We start from the raw sequence: 22,907 nt of genomic DNA on the forward strand, positions 1-22,907 counted from the left end.
CCTTGCTTTACTTGAATATAGAATATACTGCATTGCCTCCTAACAAGTACAAGTCAGCCATTTTCAAAATCTAAATGTTTATTCAACTACAGAAAATGCTTAGTTTAGCAGTGAACAATCAAATGCAGAGAGGGAGGTCAGGAGAGGGGGAGGCAGATGAGGAAGAAAGGCAAGGAGAGGTCAGGGAAAGAGCGCATTGAGAACAAGGACGGGAGGAGAGGGGCTTGTAGAAAAAGAGCAACCCATGGGATCGGGGGGAGGGCACCCTTCAAAGCATTATAACAGCGTCATCATTCTTTATTACAATCCACGATGATATATTTCTCTCTCTTTGATGCATTTAAAACAGTCCTACTCTGCAAGGGGGGCAACGTCAGTATGAAAATAAGCTTTAAAAATGCAGCAAAAAAACCTAGCAAATGCGTCTCAAGGCATCAATCGACCTCATAACGACTCATTCAAACATTTGCACCTTAGCAGAGTGTGTATTTCAAAAGGCACCCTATTCCCTATATAGTGCATTACTTTTGACCAGAGCCTAAATGGGCTCTAGTCATAAATAGGGCACAAAATACGTAATAGGGTGCCATTTGGGACACAGGCAGAGCTTCCGCTCCTTCATAATATACACAGTTCAAACAGAAGCTCCAAACACGAGTTCAGAGAGACAAGGCCAACTCTTTGGTACAGATATGTACAAGATAGGGGTTCAGATATGGGTTGTGCCTAAAATGGCACCCTGTTCCAACTATATAAGGAGTCATTTATTTTGGTAAATCTGTCCTGGAATCAAATACAGAATTCTGATAATTTTTCTGATACGGGAAAATTCTCACACTCTTGTATCACACCATCTAGCAAAAAACAACAACATTATTTTCTCAGAGGCAAACCTTATCTAGAACCTTAAACACCACAGGAGAGGTATGAAACTAGCCAGCAGATTCTGACCCTATGTTACGCTTGTTTACACTGAGCTGCACTGGGGTCAGAACACAATCGTGGTTAGATTAAGACACCACAGAGCCGCAGCGAGATATGGGCTGGAAAACTTCTCAATGCAGGGATGGGATGTGCCCAATGATTTATATACACACACACACTAGATGACTTACAGGGTCACTGTTTTGAAGCCACCGCGCAGTCATTTGGCACTCCATTGGTAAAAAAAAAAAAATTGGGAAGCTATACAAATGCATTTATTAATGTCTACATTGACGTCTGTTTTTACCAAGTTTATTCTGTTAGACACCTTAATGCATACTTTTAAATTGTTACTGTCCCCACTACAAAAATATTTAAATACAGATCATTTTGTCCTTTAATTTAATTGAAATACTGTGGAATTCCATTAAGTCCTATGAAGGACTGCCTCTTCTAGGGAGTGCCAATATGGTCGACCGGTTGCTTCAAAGCCACTCATTGGCCAATACATAGCATCAGCAATCCAGGTTTTATATACATCCTTGGATATAACACTGTACTGAAAAGTTGACCTATATCCAAACTGATACATCAAGAAGCTTGAAATACTGCTAGTTTTACTAGAAAAATGCCCTTTCATCCTCATGCTAGCGAGCAGTAGCCACCGCCACCATTTTGGAATGGCAGTGTCAGCCAATCAGCCTCTGTTGTTCAACGCGACGTGCCATTCCATAATGGCTGCTGTGCCTACTGCTAGCTCGGATGAGGAGGAAAAGGGCAGTTTGAATTGAAGTACAATTTGGGGTACAGTGGCACATCCCATCGCTGCATTGGGGAACGTTTTTGACAGTGCGCCGGCTCCGCGGTGTCTAAATCTAACCATGATTGCGTTCCGACCCCAGTGCAGCTTAGTGTAAACAAGCGTAACGGTAAGGTCAGAATCTGCTGGCTAGTTTGAAACATGGTTATTCAGTAGCATTGGTCTAGTCATGGTCTGTGGATCAATGCAGGTAACAGAAGGTAGTAAATGAAACGCGGGACAGAGTATGATGGTACCATCTCCACACTGTGGTAAGTGCCATTCCAAAACGGCTGCTTGGAATGAGACAAGGAAGGATAGGACAGGGATGATGTCATAGAAGAGAAACAGAACAGGTTCCATTGCATTCAGTCAATTCCAGTTCAGGAATACTCAATTCTTTTGATTACTTTCTAGGTAGCTACTCTTCCCCACAACCCTACACACATTGTAAATATGCTTTGTTATTGAAGGAAAATACTCAAAATAACCTCTATCAATACTGTATATAAAATAACAACCATTCGGATGTGCTAGTATAGTGGTACAGTGGGTGTTCTGTAGATATGATTGGATTGGTCTTGCAATTGTCCAGTGGAGGTCTGTGAGGTTTGATCTTAACTCTGAACATGCACATCTGTTAAACAAAGGAACAAAAACAAAAGAGAAACTCTGAATGAAACTTGTTAGAGGTGTCATCATTGGCACAGAGAAAAACAAGAGTAAATAAAGAAAAAGAGATCACATACTCAAGTCATTTCCAGTCAGTACCAAAAAGAAACAAAGTAAAAGAGAGAGACATAAATAGATATAGTGCTGCTGGATCGGGCTTCCTTGTGTTTATTTATCTGGAACCAGTGTTTTCTATGAAGGCCACCAGTAGGGCTTCAGTAGCCAGTCTAGCGTGGTTTGTGCGTGTGTTGAGCCATTAGGGAGGCAATGCAGGCATGGTGCTGGCAACGGCTTCCTCTTAATGTGTATCTATATGTGTGTGAATGCTTGTGAGTACGTATGTATGTATGTTTGTGTGTATGTACATATGTTAATGTATGTATGCATGTGTGTACTGTATGAGCTGCTTGTTGGCTGTAGTAGCGCTGTGGCTCCTCTAGGGGGTGATCCATGCGTGTCGGAGGCACTCTGCAGCCGTAGCTCTCTTCTCTGGTACCAGGTCCAACATTGGGAAAAGGAAGCTAGCGAAGGTAGCTGCCTCCTCTTTAGACCACTCATACTTCTCCACCAACACCTCCAACAGACCCCATGGCTTCAGCTTGGTAATGTGCCTCAGGTCACCTAGGGGGGGGGGGAGAGAAAGTTAACTACACACACATTCCCAAGACAGTTTAGTTTACATGTGAAAAAAAACTAAACACACCAGCACTTTTAGACAAGGCTCACGTTTCACAAGTGAGTAACACATATCTCTAACGGTCGCCCCCAGCGTGAGTTATTTTATGCAGACAATGTCAGAATGCACTCACTGTTCCAAAATGTGATTATTATGCAACAATTAACAGTTAAACAAGACTTGTCAATTTCAAATGATTTTCTAACAGTCTAAATGTAGGTGTGTTCCGCCTCCTCATTTATTCACATAGAAGTAGCCCATTTCAGCATTGCGGACAATTTATGTTTGAGGCTTTACTAAGCCGGACAAACTGCTCTCTTCGAGGAGAGCCCAAGCACTTCACCAATGTTTCCGCAGATCAGGTATGCAGACATTTGCGCAGTCTTGCACGAATTGGCACATTCAGACTTTGGACATGTGTGCGTTTCTATCAAAGTAATTGCCTTATTTTCTATATATCGTGTTGGCGTTTCAACTGTAGCATATGTATGAAACAATGTATTTACAGTTTTATTTGCGTTTTCAAGTACTGGTGAAAGATAATGCATTCCGATTATTGCATATTGCATAATGGACACCTATGATGTGTGTAAAATACTTTTTGGAAGGTTGTACTGATTTTAATGAGACATTATACAATGCATTCTGGGTGTCACGTTAACGTCTGTCAGACCAAAGATGTTATAATGAGGTGAAGGGTAAAATTCCGGAAGTGAATGATCGGACACGACACACCCCCTTCAACATGCCTACTGCAAACGGACCAAACTCATCTTGTCTCCTCTTATCATCTTTGGTTGACGTGAAGAAAGAAAAAAACATGGCGGCGCGCACAAACTACCAGTCTTCAGATTACATTCGATTTCTAGAAAGTGTTTTACTCAAATATTTAGATCAATGATCAGCTCCCCCGTGATGAAATATATATAGCCATTAGCTAATTCATAGTGCTTTCTGACAGCCGAGAGTTATCGAAATATGACCGTATAATGTCAGTTAGCGCTAGGACTAATGTAGCCCACATTTCCCGATTTGGATGATTGTGTATGATGTCTCTACTCTTGTGAATGCCTGAACATTGCATCCAAAAAGAAAACTTCACATTCAGGACATAATTTTGTAAGGACTTTGTGAGAAAACAGTGTGGCTAGCTTAAAATGCTGACTGTTGCGTCAATAGCAACTGGACGTTCTAAATAAGCGTTCTAATCACACCGGTTTGAGCGTACGCTGCAGGGAACACTGTAGAATGATCACACCCGTTTGTTGGTACGTGTGAAAAGGTTAAACCTGCTATGACACGCACACAAATGTGCAACACACACTATGAAAACACACACACAGCAGAGGGATAAACTACAAAGCAGAATCAATGCGTTAGCCAGCTAACTTTGATAAACAACTAGAAATAACTATTGATTTTGTCTTTCATTAACAAAGCTAAACTCCGATATGTTTTTGTTTGTTGAGTTAATTTGACCATTTCCATTTCAAGCATACCCTTCTAAAATCCTGGTTTGTCGTACAACACTCTAGTGTGGCGTTTCCTTACCTTTCTTGGTGAAGAACTCCTTGGAGTATTTTCCAGCCAGGATCAGCTTCTTAGGAACTTTACCCAACAACTCAATGATCAAAGCTATGTGATCTACACAAGAGAAGACGACAAACAAATTAGACGGTGCCAATCATCATTTGCGATGAAGGTCTGCAGAATCCTCACAGACACGGCGGCAGGATCTACACAACAGGATGTGAGTGAGTGTGTCTTCAGGTCTAAAATATTGTAGATACTATAAAAAAGGTACAATCTTGTGCCTTACAGGGAGGGGAACACACCTTCATCTCTAGAGTAGTCCTCCCCAGAGTGAGGCTCAAACAGGTAGTCTCCTGTAGCCAGCTCAAAAGCCTAGAAGGGACGGTCACATACACAGCACCAGATAAACATTTGGACAACTACTCATTCAATGGTTTTTCTTTATTTAAAAAAAAACTCTTTCCTACATTGTAGAATAATAGCGAAGACATCGAAACTGTGAAACAACACACATGGAATCATGTAGTAACCCAAAAAAAAAAAAAAGTGTTAAATCAAAATATATTTTATATTTGAGATTCTTGAATGTAGCCACCCTTTGCCTTGATGACAGCTTTGCACACTCTTGGCATTCTTTAAACCAGCTTCATGAGGTAGTCACCTGGATTTATTTTCCAACAGCCTTGAAGGAGTTCCCACATATGCTGAGCACTTGTTGGCTGCCTTTCCTTCACGCTGCGGTCCAACTCATCCCAAACCAACTCAATTTGCTTTCACAGAACACAGTAAGGACTCTGCATTTGAACCTTTTCACAACTACCAACAAACGGGTGTGATCATTCTACAGTGGTCCCTTACAGAACACAGTAAGGACAGCGTGGCCAGCTCAAACGCTGACTGTTGCATCAATCTAAACTGGACGTTCCAAATAAGCGTTCTAATCCCACCGGTTTGAGCGTACGCTCCAGAGTCCACTGTAGAATGAGCACACCTGTTTGTTGGTGTGTGTGAAAAGGGTCAAATGCAAAGTTGTACCAGACAGGGGATAGACTGATGGCTAGTAAGCCCCGCAGCTTAATACAAATTCATATCAGAGCACTGTCTGCTGGGCTAGTTATCTCAAGATTTTCTGAGGCTAATTATACATTGACTAAGTTGTTTCACATTCTTGCAGGACCTCCTTGGGAAACTAAACTATTTATTAAATGTGGTTGTACTTGTGAGATGTAACCCACATTTTTCTTTACATGACCAAGTCAACATACAGCCAGACGTGACCTGTGGTAGTTGGTAAGGGCAGAGACGTTCCTTGCGTGTTCCTACTGACAGGAACACGGAGGCAGACAGGCAAGGCCATGTTTTGGGTTGATCTGACAAGCGTGAGGAGTGTGTGTCGGGGTGTGTGCGTGTGTGTGTGAGTGTCCTCTATCCTATCGCTACCCACCATTGCGGCAGTGCTCCAGATATCAGCAGGCGTCCCGTAGCCGGCTCCCATCAGCACCTCCAGAGAACGGTACTGACGAGTTTGGATGTCGTCTGTAAAGTGCTTGTGCTGAGGAGGAGAGGATGGAGAGAGAGAGAGGGATAGAGGAGGGGGTAGAGAAAGAAATAGAGGGAGAAAGAGTGGGATAGATGGAGAGAGAAAGAGAAGGCATCACTGATCTGACATGACTCGTATTGGTGTAAGCCTTTTAAGTAAAATCCAATTTTATTGGTCACATCACATGGTTAGCAGAGGTTATTGCGAGTGTAGCGAAATGCTTGTGCTTCTAGTTCCGACAGCGCAGCAGTATCTAAAATAGACTGTAGTAAAACCCTTGCTGTCTGTGGCATCTGGTCATATTTATTTAATAATCTGGTAATTTCGAGTCGACGGGATGAGAAGTGAGTCTTCCACAACATCCGGCCCTGATTAACGATCAAGCTAGCGAGCAAGGAAGGATGATTTGGGCCCCATTTCCCCCCCCAAAAATTCAAAAATGGCTGTACTATACTCACCACCCAGCAGGCATTCCCCAGGTCAGCTATTTTGATCTGGATCTTGTCTGCATTGAGAGGTTCCAGAGGGTTGACCAACAGACTGCCTGTTGCTATTTTATCTAAAAAGAGAGAAGAGGGTAGAAAGTGGAGAGAGAAAAAGGAGAGGAACAAAACAATATTTATCTACAATGTAAGCGTTGTGTGATGCCGCACCATCCGGAAAAAGTCGCTTCTGCTGAGTCAACTGGAAAATACGATGGAAAAGATTGAAAGAGAAGTACTGTGGTGATATTATAAGGAGCCCTCAGAAAGATGACAGAGAGTAGAGAAAGAGAGACCTTACAGCTACTGACACTTACAAATAACACTTAAGCCATCAACGCGAGTGTCTTCAGTGAGGTGAACCGTTCAGAACATTGCAACCAGAAATGTGAGGAATAGAGCTGAAATGATACATGAATCTACATTTCAAAGAGACATGTCTGAACTGCGTGATCTTTATTCTATCCAAATATTCTTTTAGGTTTCCCCTCCTGATGAAGTGTGCGGCAAAGTGCCACCTCTCCCCCTCCACTAACCGTTCCTCTCGCCCTCCTCTTCATCCTCTCTTCCAGGCACCACATCAGTCTCCATCTCCTCGTCTTTTCTCTCCTCCTCATCCTTCTCTGGTCGTTTACACTCCTCCGTCTTGCCCTCCTTTCCTCTCCCTTCTTTATCGTGTGTTCCGGAGTCGCTGGGCACTCTGCCGTTGCATTCTGGGTAAACTGCGTTGGCCGGCGAGTCCCGTCCCTGTGTACTGGCGTTGTTGGGGGCTACGGCGTCAAGTTTGTTGGCTTTCTGTTGGTCCTCTTCTTCTTTTTCGCTGGTCCTCTGTACCTCATGGCTCTCCGAGAGGGCGTGGCCATTGCAGTTCACCTCCATCCTGCTCTCCTCCTCCGTTTTATCTGGAGCTGGGTCTAGGGGACAGAGGTTAAGTGATAGGACAGTCAGTCACATAACCATATGTGAACACACCACTGATCAGCAACCCTGGTCCAATGACATTTGGTCCAAATATTGTTTGAAATCCACTACATGGCAGCCGGTCTGCCAAAATCACTGTTCTACAAATCACCTTGCATGCCATAACACTACTTCCTATGTAATTCCTATGTACTTCCTATGTAATCAATTGAACTCCCCAGAACAGAATCTAATGGTGGTCCATAATTTAACACAGGATCATTTTAAATTAAATGTGTTCTGTAAAACCATGGTGTTTACCTGCTGTGACACCATTAGCAATGTCCTGTAGCGTGTCGGAGGTTGGCGGGGGGGAGTCTGTGGTTATCCCTTCAGTCTCCTCTTCCCCCTCCTCCTCTCCTCCCTCCGGCGCTCCCTCCATCTCCTGAATCCTCTTCTCTAACATCTCTGCCTGCTTCCGCTGTTTCTTCTTCATCTTCTTCTTCTTGTTCTTTGACATCTTCGCCGTCTGAGGGGAGGGGTAAGGAGAGGGGGATGAAGGGAGGAGTGAAGGGAAGAGAGTTCAAGGCTTAGACTACCATACAATTTGTAGAACTGCTTTTCCATTGATAGGTGTGAACAGAGAGACACCCACTCCCATGCATTACCTGGTAGCAGCAACCACACTCAATAAAAACATCATGCTTTTATAAATAACACATAAAAACAGAGACTTACTGGTTTGGGCGCAGGGGCTGTGCTCACTAGGCAGAAAGAAGAGAAAGAGAACATTCGACTGTCATATCCTCAGCTAGATAATAACTAAACCAGCATAGGATTATGTCAAATCTGCCTCAGTAATTAGCATACAGTACCAGTAGCATGGTGTCTGTCTGTATTGTATTGTCCCTAGAATTTCTAAGCAAACAGCCGGAGGCAGGGCTTTCTCCAATAGATCTACATTTTTATGGAATGGTCGGCAGACCATTGTATCCATGTGAGAGACGCAGACTCTGGCTCAACCTTTCAGTCTTTACTGAAGACTCGTCTTTTCAGTAGGTCCTACAATTGCGTGTTGTCTGGCACAAATCAAATCAAATGTTATTTGTCAAATGTTATGCGCCGAATACAACAGGTAGACCTTACAGTGAAATGCTTACTCACAAGCCCTTAACCAACAGTGCAGTTAAAATAATAATAATCTACCGAAATAAAAGTAACAAATAATTAAAGAGCAGCAGTAAAATAACAATTGCGAGGCTATATACAGGGGGTTACCGGTACAGAGTCAAAGTGCGGGGGCACCGTTTAGTCGGGGTAAGATGTACATGTAGGTAGAATTATTAAGGTGACTATACATAGATAACAGAACAGCAGCAGCATCAAAGAGGGGGGGGGGGCAATAAAAATAGACTGGGTAGCCATTTGATTAGAGGTTCAGGAATCTTGTGGCTTGGGGGTAGAAGCTGTTTAGAAGCCTTATGGACCTAGACTTGGCTCTCCGGTACCACTTGCTGTGCGGTAGCAGAGAGAACAGTCTATGACAAGGGTGGCTGGAGTCCTTGACAATTTTTAGGGCCTTCCTCTGACACTGCCTGGGTATAGAGATCCTGGATGACAGGAAGCTTGGCCCCAGTGACGTACTGGTCCGTACACACTACCCTCTGTGGTGCCTTGCGGTTAGAGGCCAAGCAGTTGCCATACCAAGCAGTGATGCAACCAGATGCTCTCGATGGTGCAGCTGTAGAAATCTGAGGATCTGAGGACCATGCCAAATCCTTTCAGCCTCCTGAGGGGGAATAGGTTTTGTCGTGCCCTCTTCCTGACTGTCTTGGTGTGCTTTGACCATGTTAGTTTTTTGGGGGATGTGGACTCCAAGGAACTTGGAAGCTCTCAACCTGCTCCACCACAGCCCTGTCGATGAGAACGGGGGAGTGCTCGGTCCTGCTTTTCCTGTAGTCCACAATCATCTCCTTTGTCTTGATCACATTGAGGCAGAGGTTGTTGTCCTGGCACCACACGGTCAGGTCTCTGACCTCCCTATAGGCTGTCTGATCGTTGTCGGTGAACAGGCCTAACACTGTTGTGTCTTCGGCATGCGTAATGTTGTTGGGGTCATGCCTGGCCATGCAGTCATGACTGAACAGGGAGTACAGGAGGGGATTGAGCACGCACCCCTGAGGGGCCCCCGTGTTGGATGTGTTGTTACCTACCCTTACCACCTGGGGGTGGCCTGTCAGGAAGTCCAGGATCCAGTTGCAGAGGGAGGTGTTTAGTCCTTCCTTCCCAGGGTCCTTAGCTTAGTGATGAACGTTGAGCAGTAGTCAATGAACACATTCTCACATAGGTGTTCCTTTTATCCAGGTGGGAAAGGGCAATGTGGGGTGCAATAGTGATGGCACCATCTGTGGATCTGTTGGGGTGGTATGCAAATTGGAGTGAGTCTAGGGTTTCTGGGATAATGGTGTTGATGTGCCATGACCAACCTTTCAAAGCACTTCATGGCTATAGATGTGAGTGCTACGGGTCGGTAGTCATTTAGGCAAGTTACCTTAGTGTTCTTGGGCACAGGGACTATGGTGGTCTGCTTGAAACATGTTTGTAATACAGACTCAGACAGGGAAAGGTTGAAAATGTCAGTGAAGTTCGTCAGTGTATGCTCGGAGTACACGTCCTGGTAAACCGTCTGGCTCAGAGGCCTTCTGATTGTTGACTTGCTTAAAGGTCTTACTCACATCGGCTGCGGAGAGCGTGATCACACAGTCATCCGGAACAGCTTAAGCTCTCATGCATGCTTCAGTGTTGCTAGCCTCGAAGTGAGCATAGAAGTAATTTAGCTTGTCTGGTATGCTCGAGTCACTGAGCAGCTCTCGGCTGTACTTCCCTTTGTAGTCTGTAATGGTTTGCAAGTTCTGCCACATCTGATGAGCATCGGAGCCGGTGTATTACGATTCGATCTTAGTCCTGTATTGATGCTTTGCCTGTTTGATGGTTCGTTGGAGGGCATAGCAGGATTTATTATAAGCTTCCGAAAGTCGCGCTCCTTGAAAGCGGCAGCTCTTCCCTTTAGCTCAGTGCAGATGTTGCATGTAATCCATGGCTTCTGGTTGGGGTATGTACTTACAGTCACTGTGGGGACGACGTCATCGATGCACTTATTGATGTACTCCTCAATGACATCGGAAGAATCTCGGAACATAGTCCAGTCTGTGCAGGCAAAACAGTCCTGTAGCTTAGCATCTGCTTCATCTGACCACATCACTGGTGCTTCCGGCTTTAGTTTTTGTTTGTAATCAGGAATCAGGATAGAATTGTCATCAGATTTGCCAAATGGAGGGCGAGGGAGAGCTTTGTACACGTCTCTGTGTGTGGAGTACAGGTGGTCTAGAGTTTGTTTCCCTCTGGTCACACATTTAACATGCAGGTAGAAATGAGGTAAAACAGATTTAAGCTTGCCTGCATTAAAGTCCCCGGCCACTAGGAGCGCTGCCTCTGGATGAGCGTTATCCTGTTTGCTTATGACCGTATACAGCTTAGAGTGTGGAGTTCGTGCCAGCATCGGGGTTGTGGTGGTAAATAGACAGCTACGAAGAATATAAACTCTTGGTAGATAGTGTGGTCTACAGCTTGTCATGAGATATTCTACCTCAGGCGAGCAAAACCTTGAGACATCCTTAGATATCGTGCACCAGTTGTTTACAGATACACATAGACCGACACCCCTTGTCTTACCAGAGGGCCAGCTGTATGTTATTCATGTCGTCGTTCAGCTACGACTCGGTGAAACATAAGATATTACAGCATTTATTGTCCCATTGGTAGGATATACGTGCTTGTAGTTTGTCCACTTTATTATCCAGTGATTGCCATCGGTACTATTGGCCAACGTACAAAGGCAGAATAGCCACTCATCGACGGATCCTTACAAGGCACCTTGATCTCCTTCGCGATATCTCCGTCTTTCTCCTGCGAATGAAGGGGATGAGGGACTCGTCGGGTGTCTGGAGTAAATCCCTCTCGTCCGACTCATTACAGAAAAAGTCTTCATCCAGTTCAAGGTGAGTAATCGCTGTTCTGATGTCCAGAAGCTGTTTTCGGGTCTTAAGAGACAGTAGCAGCAACATTATGTACAAAATAAGTTACAAAAGATGCAACAAAAAAAACTAAACAAAATAGCACGGTTGGTTAAGAGCCCATAAAAGGGCAGCCATCCCCTCTAGCACCATTACTATCGCCCAGGGGTGCGAAGGTGAACAGCAAGGCACTGGAGTGAAGAACCACCAATGCTGTCGCTGCCTGGCCAGCTCCCCTCTCCACTAGGATTCTCTGCCTCTGACCCTATTATGTGGGCTGAGTCACTGTCTTATTAGTCCTCTCCCATGGGCATTAATATTGACTTGGTGCCACCTTTGCTGCTATAACAGCCTCCAATCTTCTGGGAAACCTTCCACTAGATATTGGAATATTCCTGCGGGGGCTTCCTTCCATTCAGCCACAAGAGCATTATTGAGGTCGGGTACTGATGTTGGGCAATTAGGCCTGGCTCGCAGTCCGTGTTCCAATTGATCCCAGTGGTGTTCGATGTATTGAGCCCAGGTTGAAAGTCACTGAGCTCTTCAGTTAGGCCATTCTAATGCCAATGTTTGTCTATGGAGATCGCATGGCTGTGTGCTTGATATTATACACCTGTCAACAGTGGGTGTGACTGAAATAGCCGAATCCACTCATTTGAAGGGGTATCCACATACTTTTGTATATAGTGTTAATGTTTGTTTTTGACTTTGTTATACATTTGTTATAGTATTTGTTATACTTTGTTATACATTTGAGGATCCACATGTCAGCAACTCCATTGTAAATCCAGCGCATATTGAATGTTGAGATTGCCGAAAGGCCAGTCTTTTGCAGTGGAATGTTAGCTAAAGAGACTGGTACTCAGACTAGAAGGCAGTCGGGAGGAGTCAAGATCTCGTGGGACCATTCTAGCCAAGGAGAGGACAGACTCGTGTGTGTGTGTGAACAGGTACAACTCCCGATATACAGTGCAGTCGGAAAGTATTCAGACCCCTTGACTTTTTCCACATTGTGTTACATTTCAGCCTTATTCTAAAATGGATTAAATATTGTTTTTTTCCCCACAGCAATCTACACACAATACACCATAATGACAAAGCGAAAACAGGTTTTTAGAATTTTTACAAATGTATTTTAGATTAAAAAAACATAACTTATTTACATAAGTACTCAGACCCTTTGCTATGAGACCCGAAATAGAGCTCAGGTGCATCCAACTTCAATTGGTAATCCTTTTAGATGTTTCTACAACTTGGAGTCCACCTGTGGTAAATTCAATTGATTGTTTTCTACTCCGCTAGCCAGCACCTCGCCTAAATAGCTGTGCGTTTCTTTTTCTTCTAAATTCAATTGATTGGACATGATTTGGTAAGGCACACACCTGTCTATATAAGGTCACACAGTTGACAGTGCACGTCAGAGCAAAAACCAAGCCATGAGGTCGAAGGAATTTTCCGTAGAGCTCCGAGACAGGATTGTGTCGAGGCACAGATCTGGGGAAGGGTACCAAAGAATTTCTGCAGCATTGAAGGTACTCAAGAACACCGTGGCCTCCATCATTCCTAAATGGAAGAAGTTTGGAACCACCAAGACTCTTCCTAGAGCTGGGCACCCAAACTGAGCAATCGGGGGAGAAGGGCCTTGGTCAGAGAGGTGACCAAGAACCCAATGGTCACTCTGACAGAGCTCCAAAGTTCCACTGTGGAGATGGGAGGACCTTCCGGATGGACAACCATCGTTTCAGTACTCCACCAATCAGGCTTTTATGGTAGATTGTGGCCAGATGGAAGCCACTCCTTAGTTAAAGGCACATGACAGCCCGCTTGGAGTTTGCCAAAAGGAAACAAGATTCTCTGGTCTGATAAAACCAAGATCAAACTCTTTGGCCTGAATGCCAAGCGACACATCTGGAGGAAACCTGGTACCATCCCTACAGTGAAGCATGGTGTTGGCAGCATCATACTGTGGGGATGTTTTTCAGCTGCAGATTGCTTATGTAAATAAGGTGTCTGCTTATTTTTAATACATACAAATAAATCCAAAACCTGTTTTTGCTTTGTCATTATGGGGTATCATGTGTAGATTGATGAGGAAATAAACAATACATTTTATTTTAGAATAAGGCTGTAATGGAAGGGGTCTGAATACATTCCGAATGAACCGTATACACACTGATTCTTAAAGAATATAACTTATAACTTATGAGCCCTGATGGTAACGTTATGTTCTTCTTGATAAAACCTTCCTAAACTGTTCACTATGTTAATTCAGTGTGCCAATTGGTTGAGAGAAGTGTCAGTCATCTGTGGATACGGAAGAGGCTGGCACTGCTGTCCTCTGTCACTCTGTAACCTCATCAGCCATCTTCCTATCGTAGGATGTATACATGTGTCTACTTCTTTGTGGTGTGTCTGTACCTGCAGATCCAGAGGGGGGTGGAGCTCCTGTCCTCTGCCACTCCGTAGCTTCAGCAGCCATATTCCTAATGTAGGGCTCGTTAACAGTCAACAAGATGTTCTCTGGCTTGATGTCTGTGTGGATGATCTTACACTTTGAGTGGAGGTAGTCCAGCCCCTGGAGAACCTATAGGAGGGTAGAGCATCAGTAAGACCACTGCTGCATAGGGTTTCAACATTAAGGAGAATTCCAGTTGGAGGATTCCAAGAATCAGGGAAACTTTTGGGATAGTGTTTGGAATTTTCAACCCTCTCCATTTTTTAAATAAAAAAATAAATACAATTACTGTTTCGACGTGAAAGTTATGTAGAATGTTTGTTTTTGCTAAAGATAATGCACCCAACCTGGAACACATCCAATGTTGTGTGAGGAATAAGGTGTTGTTTTACCTGTCGAATGATGCTCTTGACACAGGGCAGAGGAAGGCCCTGGTAGTTAGACTTGATGATCCACTTCAGCAGGTGATGACCCAAAACCTCAAACACCATACAGACATCTGATGGGGAACTGGGTCAAGGACTCAAAAACACACACACGTCATTCACGCCTATGCATTTGGCATACACCGACCCAATAAAAAAAAATGTGAACACCTAAGGTTCTGCCAAGAACCATGATGAAAGTGGGCCAACGAACCCAGAAATCATTACGACCTCTTCCAGAAGCCGGGCATGCTGGGACGGAGGAAGTCTGGACACGTTGCCCAGACACCCAGCTGTGACCAGGATGTAAGCATTGCTGGGACAGACAGACAAACTGTCACTATATCTGTGGCTCTGTGCGTGTCATCTAGCTGGAGTGTATTGTGCTGCCAACAGCTGTACAACACCGGCCAAACATCAATGCAACATCTCTGAACCACTGATAGATAGTACCAGGACTAGGGCAATAAAGATTTTAAGGCTCATAATATTGACTATTACTAACACACTGATCTTAGGGAGTACTGAGTAGATGGAATATGCCTGTTTCAGGGTTATTATAGTAAACTACAACTGAAACTAAAAAATATCTATATTATTATGTAATCAAATGGGACTTAAGCTTTTTTTCATTTTTTTCTTCTTCAAGCTTCCGTATCTGGCAGGTAAATGCTGAGAGGAGATAGTGATGTTTCAAATTGGCCTAGCTTGTGCATCATTATCACTAACGATCAACGTTGAATTGCTGTGGGAGCATCGAGCACTCTTTAAAAAGACCAGTGCAGTCACACACACACATATACACAAAGGTATGTGGACACCAATTCAAATGAGTGGATTCGGCTATTTCAGCAGGATTCCACATATTTTTGGTCGTGTAGTATATTTCCACATTATTTATACACTGCTGCTACTCGCTGTTAATTATCTATGCATAGTCACTTTACCCATACTTGCATGTACAAATTACCTCAACTAACCTGTACCCCGGCACCGGTACCCCCTGTATACAGCCTTTTCCCCCTGTTTATTTAGCAAATATTTGTTATTTCTTGAACTGCATTGTTGGTTAAAGGGCAAGTAAGGTCCACACCTGTTGTAATCGGCGTATGTGACAAATAAAATTTGATTTGAGGTTGGAATAATACTGTGAAATTGTGAAAACTATGATAATGCCATTTTAATGTAAGAGCTGTTTGAAAGACCACTTGAAATTTCTGCCTGTTTTGGTGGGATGGAATTTTGGTCTTCCATGGTGACATCACCATGTGGTAAATTAGTTAATTGACCAATAACAGAGTTCCAAACATCTCTGCCAATAACAGCACATGTTCATTGTTCCCCTTCCCACTCAGATCACTTCCATACACTCAGACAAAAATTATTGCTTGAGAAAATGCACTTTGCAAGAAGCAATTGTTGTTAATTTTTGACCATTCTAATTGAAAACCACAGTAACACTTGCTATATGCATCACGTTGCGTCAATGTGACATTTGAACTGCTACAGAGCGTGTAGTTTTGACAGCATGAGAGAGCAGAGGGGAAGGGGGTCTTTATTCTATTTTCCTCTACTGTACCATATTCATCCACTACGCACAAGTACAATAGTGTTGGCCCTGTTTTTTGTAAGTACTCATTAAAATTGTTGCTAGTGGTTGTACTAAACGATCCTCTGATTAAACAAAAGCAACGCGTGTGCATTGTAAACATAGTCAATGTAGCTAGCTAGAGTTTCTGCTAGCTAGTAGCTTCTTGACTTAATAAATCTTAGTAAAATAACCAGTGGTGTATAGTCGAGGCCATATGCAACCAGAAAAACTCTCATTATTTCAATTCACAAGACAGAATCAATATGCACGTCAGCCATCGACAAATGAACCACAGCGATTCTTGAGCTTGTATGCTGCCAGTGGAGGTGACGCAACGCGAGTGCAACATGGGCAGTATAGTAGCTTGCATTCATTTCAAAGGAAGCATTCCCTCGATGGCTGATAGCAATGCAAGACACTCGATTGCCGTAGTGTAGCAGGGCAGTTAGGTACTTAATTGTTATCCACAAACGAATTGACAAAAATCAGCTTAATGTTTTTTCCACAGGTGCATGTTCATTAATTGTTTATGGTTCATTGAATAAGCATAGGAAAAAGTGTTAAAACCATTACAATGAAGATCTGTGAAGTTATTTACATTTTAACGAGTTATCTTTGAAAGACAGGTCCTGAAAAAGGGACGTTTACACACACACACACACACACACACACACACACACACACACACACACACACACACACACGACATGCCACCAGGGATCTCTTCACAGTCATAGTCCAGAACAAATTGAGAAACGTGCAGTACTACATAGACCCATGACTACATGGAACTCTTCCACATCAAGTAACTCAAGCGAGCAGTGAAATCAGATTTTAAAAACAGAAAAACACCCTACGGCACAACACGGACTGTGAAGAGACGCATACGCACACACATGCTGGCTTCATACAGCAACTGCAAGGCACAAGACTGCAAGGCGCTATAGAGTGGTGAGTACGACCCAGTACATCCATACCATGTTTACAAAGGACGTGACCAAACATTTAATTCTAACAGAAATACAACCTACAACACATAAATGGCCTCTCCCATAGGCTACTTAGAAATGTTTTCATCAAACTGGATAAAAACTAGTAAATCAAGGCCACAAAACTTAAACTAAACTGAAATTCAAATAAAATCCGAAAAACTCGTAAAAACACAAAACTATAATAACCTTGGTCTGTTTTCATACTTTGTTGAACACGCATGTGGTGTATAAAAGTTGATAAAGCACCGTTGTCATTGTGTTACTGAGGATACGACTTCCGTTCATGCCAGAGATCTTGAAGTCGTCTAGTAGCTGAACCACCTTCTCTCTGCTGGGGTCGTTCTGGTCCGTGTTCCTCACCGATCTCAGCAGCTTGATCTCATCCAGGGCCGTCTCAGTGTAGTGCTCTGCACTCTTCACCACCTTCATGGCCACAAAACGCTTCCCCCTGGAAATACAGGACAACTTACACAGTGTACCAACATTAGGAAAACCATACTAATTATCAGACCTGACAACCCTGTCCAACTTTTTAGAGTACCACACGCATGCAGCAAATTGGAGATTCACGTGCTTTGACAAACATTATGGCTCGCACCTGGTTCAGTTCAGTCCTCTGAAAAGGTATTTACAAAACCTAAATAAAAGATTCATACTGATAAGTACGGAACATATATCAAAACAGGGCCAATCACGAGGGCCGGCTCACAAGTATTGGCTTTTTAGAAACGGTTCCTAAATCAACACTAAAAGCAAATCATTTAAAACATAAAAACAAAAATGATCGAGTCGACAGACCACAAACTGGCTACACAAAGCTTAAGTAGGCTACCACAAAAAGGCATCTGAACACTGTTCGCTAGAATAGTCTGGTGTTTCAGCCTATGTAAAAGTGCCCCTTGGATTTCTTTGCAGTCCATACATCATTTCAGAGTTTCCAATTTGATAAAATCTCAAATCTAGTGCAAAGGCTTTTTTGAAGCATTGCCTCTATTGCTAATACCAGACACACTCATTCATTATTCATTGCGCAGTCGTCTAAACTTCCGACTCCATTTAATGCCAATATGTTCATATTTATTTTGGATTATACATTTGTAACGCTTTTGTGACGTGGATCATAATTACAGTTACAGTCTATCGGGTTGAGCGTTCCTCGTAATGTTACGTGGAAAATACAACTAATGGGACGCAGAATTAAATGTCTCTCGCACAAATGCAACCAGTCATTTTTCGTATTTGCATGTAATTTCTTTCACTAACTTTAGAGCCCACTGAATGTCCAACTTATGTTCGCTAACGTTAGCTTGAAACAATTAGTGTTTACCTTTCCACAACACGCTGAGTCGGAACCCAGAGTCTCTGGTGGCACAGCTAGCGCTGCGATGCAGTGCCCTAGACCACTGCGCCACCCGGGAGGCCCATTTCTGCATACTTTTTTAAATGTTCTTCTGCAAAACATGTGCATGTTGGCAGGTCTGTAATATTGAGTTGCACCCCTTTTGTCGAAAGCGTTCCACAGGGATGCTGGCCCATGTTGACTCCAATGCTTCCCACAGTTGTGTCAAGTTGGCCGGATGTCCTTTGGGTGGTGGACCATTTTTGATACATATGGGAAACTGTTGAGCGTGAAAAACCCAGCAGCTTTGCAGTTCTTGACACACACAAACTGGTGCGCATGGCACCTACTACCATACCACGTTCAAAGGCACTTAAGTATATTTTTAGTATTTAATTTTTTCATTTACAGCAAAAGTACCACAAAAAAGGTAATTCAACCCTCCCCACCGGCCAAAATAATACAGCACAAAAATATAAAACATAGAACCATTTCTACGATTTTACTGAGTTACAGTTCATAAAAGACATCAGTCAATTGAAATGAATTCATTAGACACTAATCTATGGATTTCATATGACTGGGCATAGGCCCATCCACTGGAGAGCCAAGCAATCAGAAGTTTTTACCCACAAAAGGGCTTTATTACAGACAGAAATACTCCTCCGTTTCATCAGCTGTCGTGGTGGCTTGTCTCACACGATCGCGAAGATGAAGAAGCCGGATGTGGAGGTCCTGATCTGGAGTGGTTATCCACATGGTCTGCGGTAGAGGTCGACCGATTAATCGGAATGGCCGATTAATTAGGGCCGATTTCAAGTTTTCATAACAATCTGTAATTTTTGGACACCGATCATGGCCAATTACATTGCGCTCCACGAAGAGACTGTGTGGTAGGCTGACTACCTGTTATGCGAGTGCAGCAAGGAGCCAAGGTAAGGTGCTAGCTAGCATTAAACGTGTCTTATAAAAAACAATCAATCTTAACATAATCACTAGTTAACTACACATGGTTGATGATATTACTAGTTTATCTGGCTTGTCCTGCGTTGCATATAATCGATGCGGTGCCTGTTAATTCATCATTGAATCATAGCCTACTTCGCCAAACGGGTGATTTAACAAGCGCATTTGTGAAAAAAGCACTGTCGTTGCACCAATGTGTACCTAACCATAACATCAACGCCTTTCTTAAAATCAATACACAAGTATATATTTTTAAACCTGCACATTTAGTTAATATTGCCTGCTAACATGAATTTCTTTTAACTAGGGAAATTGTGTCACTTCTCTTGCGTTCTGTGCAACAGAGTCAGGGTATACACAGCAGTTTGGGCAGCCTGGCTCGTTGCGAACTGTGAAGACTATTTCTTCCTAACAAAGACAGCCAACTTCGCCAAAAGGGGGATGATTAAAAAAGTGCATTTGCAAAAAAGTATAACCGTTGCACGAATGTACCTAACCATAAACATCAATGCCTTTCTTAAAATCAATACACAGAAGTATATATTTTTAAACCTGCATATTTAGTTAAAAGAAATTCATGTTAGCAGGCAATATTAAACTACGGAAATTGTGTCACTTCTCTCGCGTTCATTACACGCAGAGTCAGGGTATATGCAACAGTTTGTGCCACCTGGCTCATTGCAAACTAATTTGCCAGAATGTTACGTAATTATGACATAACATTGAAGGTTGTGCAATGTAACAGGAATATTTAGACTTATGGATGCCATCCATTAGATAAAATACAGAACGGTTCCGTATTTCACTGAAAGAATAAACGTTTTATTTTCGAAATGATAGTTTCCGGATTTGACCATATTAATGACCCAAGGCTCCTATTTCTGTGTGTTATTATGTTATAATTAAGTCTATGATTTGATATTTGATAGAGCAGTCTGACTGAGCAGTGGTAGGCAGCAGCAGGCTGCCTTCATTCAAACAGCACTTTCGTGCGTTTGCCAGCAGCTCTTCGCAATGCATTGCGCTGTTTATGACTTCAAGCCTATCAACTCCCGAGATTAGGCTGGTGTAACAAATGTGAAATGGCTAGCTAGTTAGAGGGGTGCGCACTAATATCGTTTCAAGTCACTCACTCTGAGACTTGGAGTAGTTGTTCCCCTTGCTCTGCAAGGGCCGCGGCTTTTGTGGAGAGATGGGTAACGATGCTTCGAGGGTGGCTGTTGTCGATGTGTTCCTGGTTTGAGCCCAGGTAGGGGCGAGGAGAGGGACGGAAGCTATACTGTTACACTGGCAATACTAAAGTGCCTATAAGAACATCCAATAGTCAAATGTTTATGAAATACAAATGGTAGAGAGAGAAATAGCCCTATAATTCCAATAATAACCTCAACTTAAAACTTCTTACCTGGGAATATTGAAGACTCATGTTAAAAAAGGAACAACCAGCCTTCATATGTTCTCATGTTCTGAGCAAGAAACTTAAAAGTTAGCTTTTTTACATGGCACATATTGCACTTTTACTTTCTTCTCCAACACTTTGATTTTGCATTATTTAAACCAAATTTAACATGTTTCATTATATATTTGAGGCTAAATTGATTTGATTGATGTATTATATTAAGTTAAAATAAGCGTTCATTCAGTATTGTTGTAATTGTCATTATTATAAATACATAAAAAAATATATATATAAAAAAATACATCAATCAAATCTATATATAAATAAATAAATATATATTTTTTAATTAACCGGTATCGGCTTTTTTGGTCCTCCAATAATCGGTATCGGCGTTGAAAAAAATCATAAATCGGTCGACCTCTAGTCTGCAGTTGTGAGACCAGTTGGATCTAATGGCAAATTCTCTAAAACGATGTTGAAGATGACTTATGGAAGGTGACTCCATGTGTCTTTCAAATTTAAGTCTGTCACAAATGATAAAGTACATTTGGCCAACTCAGTCGATGAGGTTAATTTAGTTGAGGATCCAGCATCGGATCCAGACAATTTAAGTCGACCCTAACTAAAAGTGTTCCCTGAAATTATGAATAAAAATTGAATTAGGTGCATATACATTTAGCACGGTTCAAGACGCAGTACACATTCTTCCATGGACCACTACATAATGTCCCAGTGGATCAATAACTGTTTTCGTTACATAGAAGGGTAAATTATTTTTGATCAACATAGCTACTGCCAGTGTCGTTGTGTTAAATGAAGAGGCAAAGACCTGTCCCACCCATTCGCGCTCAAGTCTTATGGTCTGCTTGTTCGATGTTTTTCCTTGTATAAAAACGCAACATGGGTCTTTATCTTTTTCAAGTACATAAGCACTCATTTTCGTTGAACAGGTCCATTCAGTCCATTAACTTTCGATGATGTACGATTTACCATCTTAGCCATATTGTTCACTCAGGACATTAATGAAAATGTCAGGAATATGTCCCTGCTCTGGTGACAACATAAGCTCGTTTACATGGATAGTGGGAGCTTACATCACTGGTGTCTCCTCCATGGACGATTCTCATCATTGCAGGTTGAAGCAGTGCAAAGGGGATATTCTTGGAGGTACGTTCTTTATTCACCTGATATAATTCCTTCCTACATTTGACCATCCTGGGAATCACTTCTGGAAAGAATCCGTTGTGTAGGATCACTCCCATCTCCTTGAAATGTTGGGCCGCGGTGCTGAAAACTCTCTCGTCGGAAGTTTAAAATCACTTAGGTTGGAGTCATTAAAACTAGTTTTTCAACCACTCCACAAATTTCTTGTTAAACTATTGTTTTGGCAAGTCGGTTAGGACATCTACTTTGTGCATGACACACGTAATTTTTCCAACAATTGTTTACAGACAGATTATTTCACTGTATCACAATTCCAGTGGGTGAGAAGTTTACATACACTAAGTTGACTGTGCCTTTAAACAGCTTGGAAAATTCCAGAAAATGATCTCATGGCTTTAGAAGCTTCTGATTGACTCAAATGATGTCAATAAGCCTATTGGAGGTGTACCTGTGGATGTATTTCAAGGACGACCTTCAAACTCAGTGCCTCTTTGCTTGACATCATGGGAAAAAGCTAAAGAAATCAGCCAAGACCTCAGAAAACAAATTGTAGACCTCCACAAGTCTGGTTCATTCTTGGGAGCAATTTCCAAACGCCTGAAGGTTCCACATTCATCGGTACAAACAATAGTACGCAAGTATAAACACCATGGGACCACGCAGCCGTCATAACACTCAGGAAGGAGAAGCATTGTGTCTCCTAGAGATAAACGTACTTTGGTGCGAAAGGTGCAAATCAATCCCGGAACAGCAGCAAAGGACCTAGTGAAGATGCTGGAGGAAACGGGTACAAAATCATCTATATCTACCGTAAAACGAGTCCCATATCGACATAACCTGAAAGGCCGCTCAGCAAGGAAGAAGCCACTGCTCCAAAACCACCATAAAAAAGCCAGACTACGGTTTGCAACTGCACATGGGGACAAAGATCGTGCTTTTTGGAGAAAAGTCCTCTGGTCGGATGAGAAAAAAAAATA

The 22,907-nt window shown here is 42.7% G+C and overlaps 1 protein-coding gene across 3 annotated transcripts in view; it reads right to left on the minus strand.

Annotated features, from left to right (window-relative positions):
* Positions 1 to 60: 60 nt before the first annotated feature.
* The window catches only part of LOC109890809 (SRSF protein kinase 1), a 50,904-nt gene continuing 28,057 nt past the window's right edge, over positions 61 to 22,907 (minus strand). For all 3 annotated transcript variants that reach the window (XM_020482848.2, XM_031824739.1, XM_031824740.1), the window contains 11 exons: positions 17,335 to 17,510; positions 14,447 to 14,553; positions 14,018 to 14,183; positions 8,265 to 8,290; positions 7,848 to 8,055; positions 7,163 to 7,540; positions 6,603 to 6,703; positions 6,049 to 6,156; positions 4,907 to 4,976; positions 4,623 to 4,715; positions 61 to 3,016 (listed from right to left, as the gene is read on the minus strand). In XM_020482848.2, coding sequence (XP_020338437.2) covers positions 2,832 to 3,016; positions 4,623 to 4,715; positions 4,907 to 4,976; positions 6,049 to 6,156; positions 6,603 to 6,703; positions 7,163 to 7,540; positions 7,848 to 8,055; positions 8,265 to 8,290; positions 14,018 to 14,183; positions 14,447 to 14,553; positions 17,335 to 17,510 — 1,618 coding nt within the window. In that variant the 3' untranslated portion in view covers positions 61 to 2,831. The remainder of the gene's footprint in view (positions 3,017 to 4,622; positions 4,716 to 4,906; positions 4,977 to 6,048; positions 6,157 to 6,602; positions 6,704 to 7,162; positions 7,541 to 7,847; positions 8,056 to 8,264; positions 8,291 to 14,017; positions 14,184 to 14,446; positions 14,554 to 17,334; positions 17,511 to 22,907) is intronic.

This window comes from Oncorhynchus kisutch, linkage group LG5 (genome assembly GCF_002021735.2).
Source record: "Oncorhynchus kisutch isolate 150728-3 linkage group LG5, Okis_V2, whole genome shotgun sequence".
Lineage (NCBI taxonomy): Eukaryota > Metazoa > Chordata > Actinopteri > Salmoniformes > Salmonidae > Oncorhynchus > Oncorhynchus kisutch.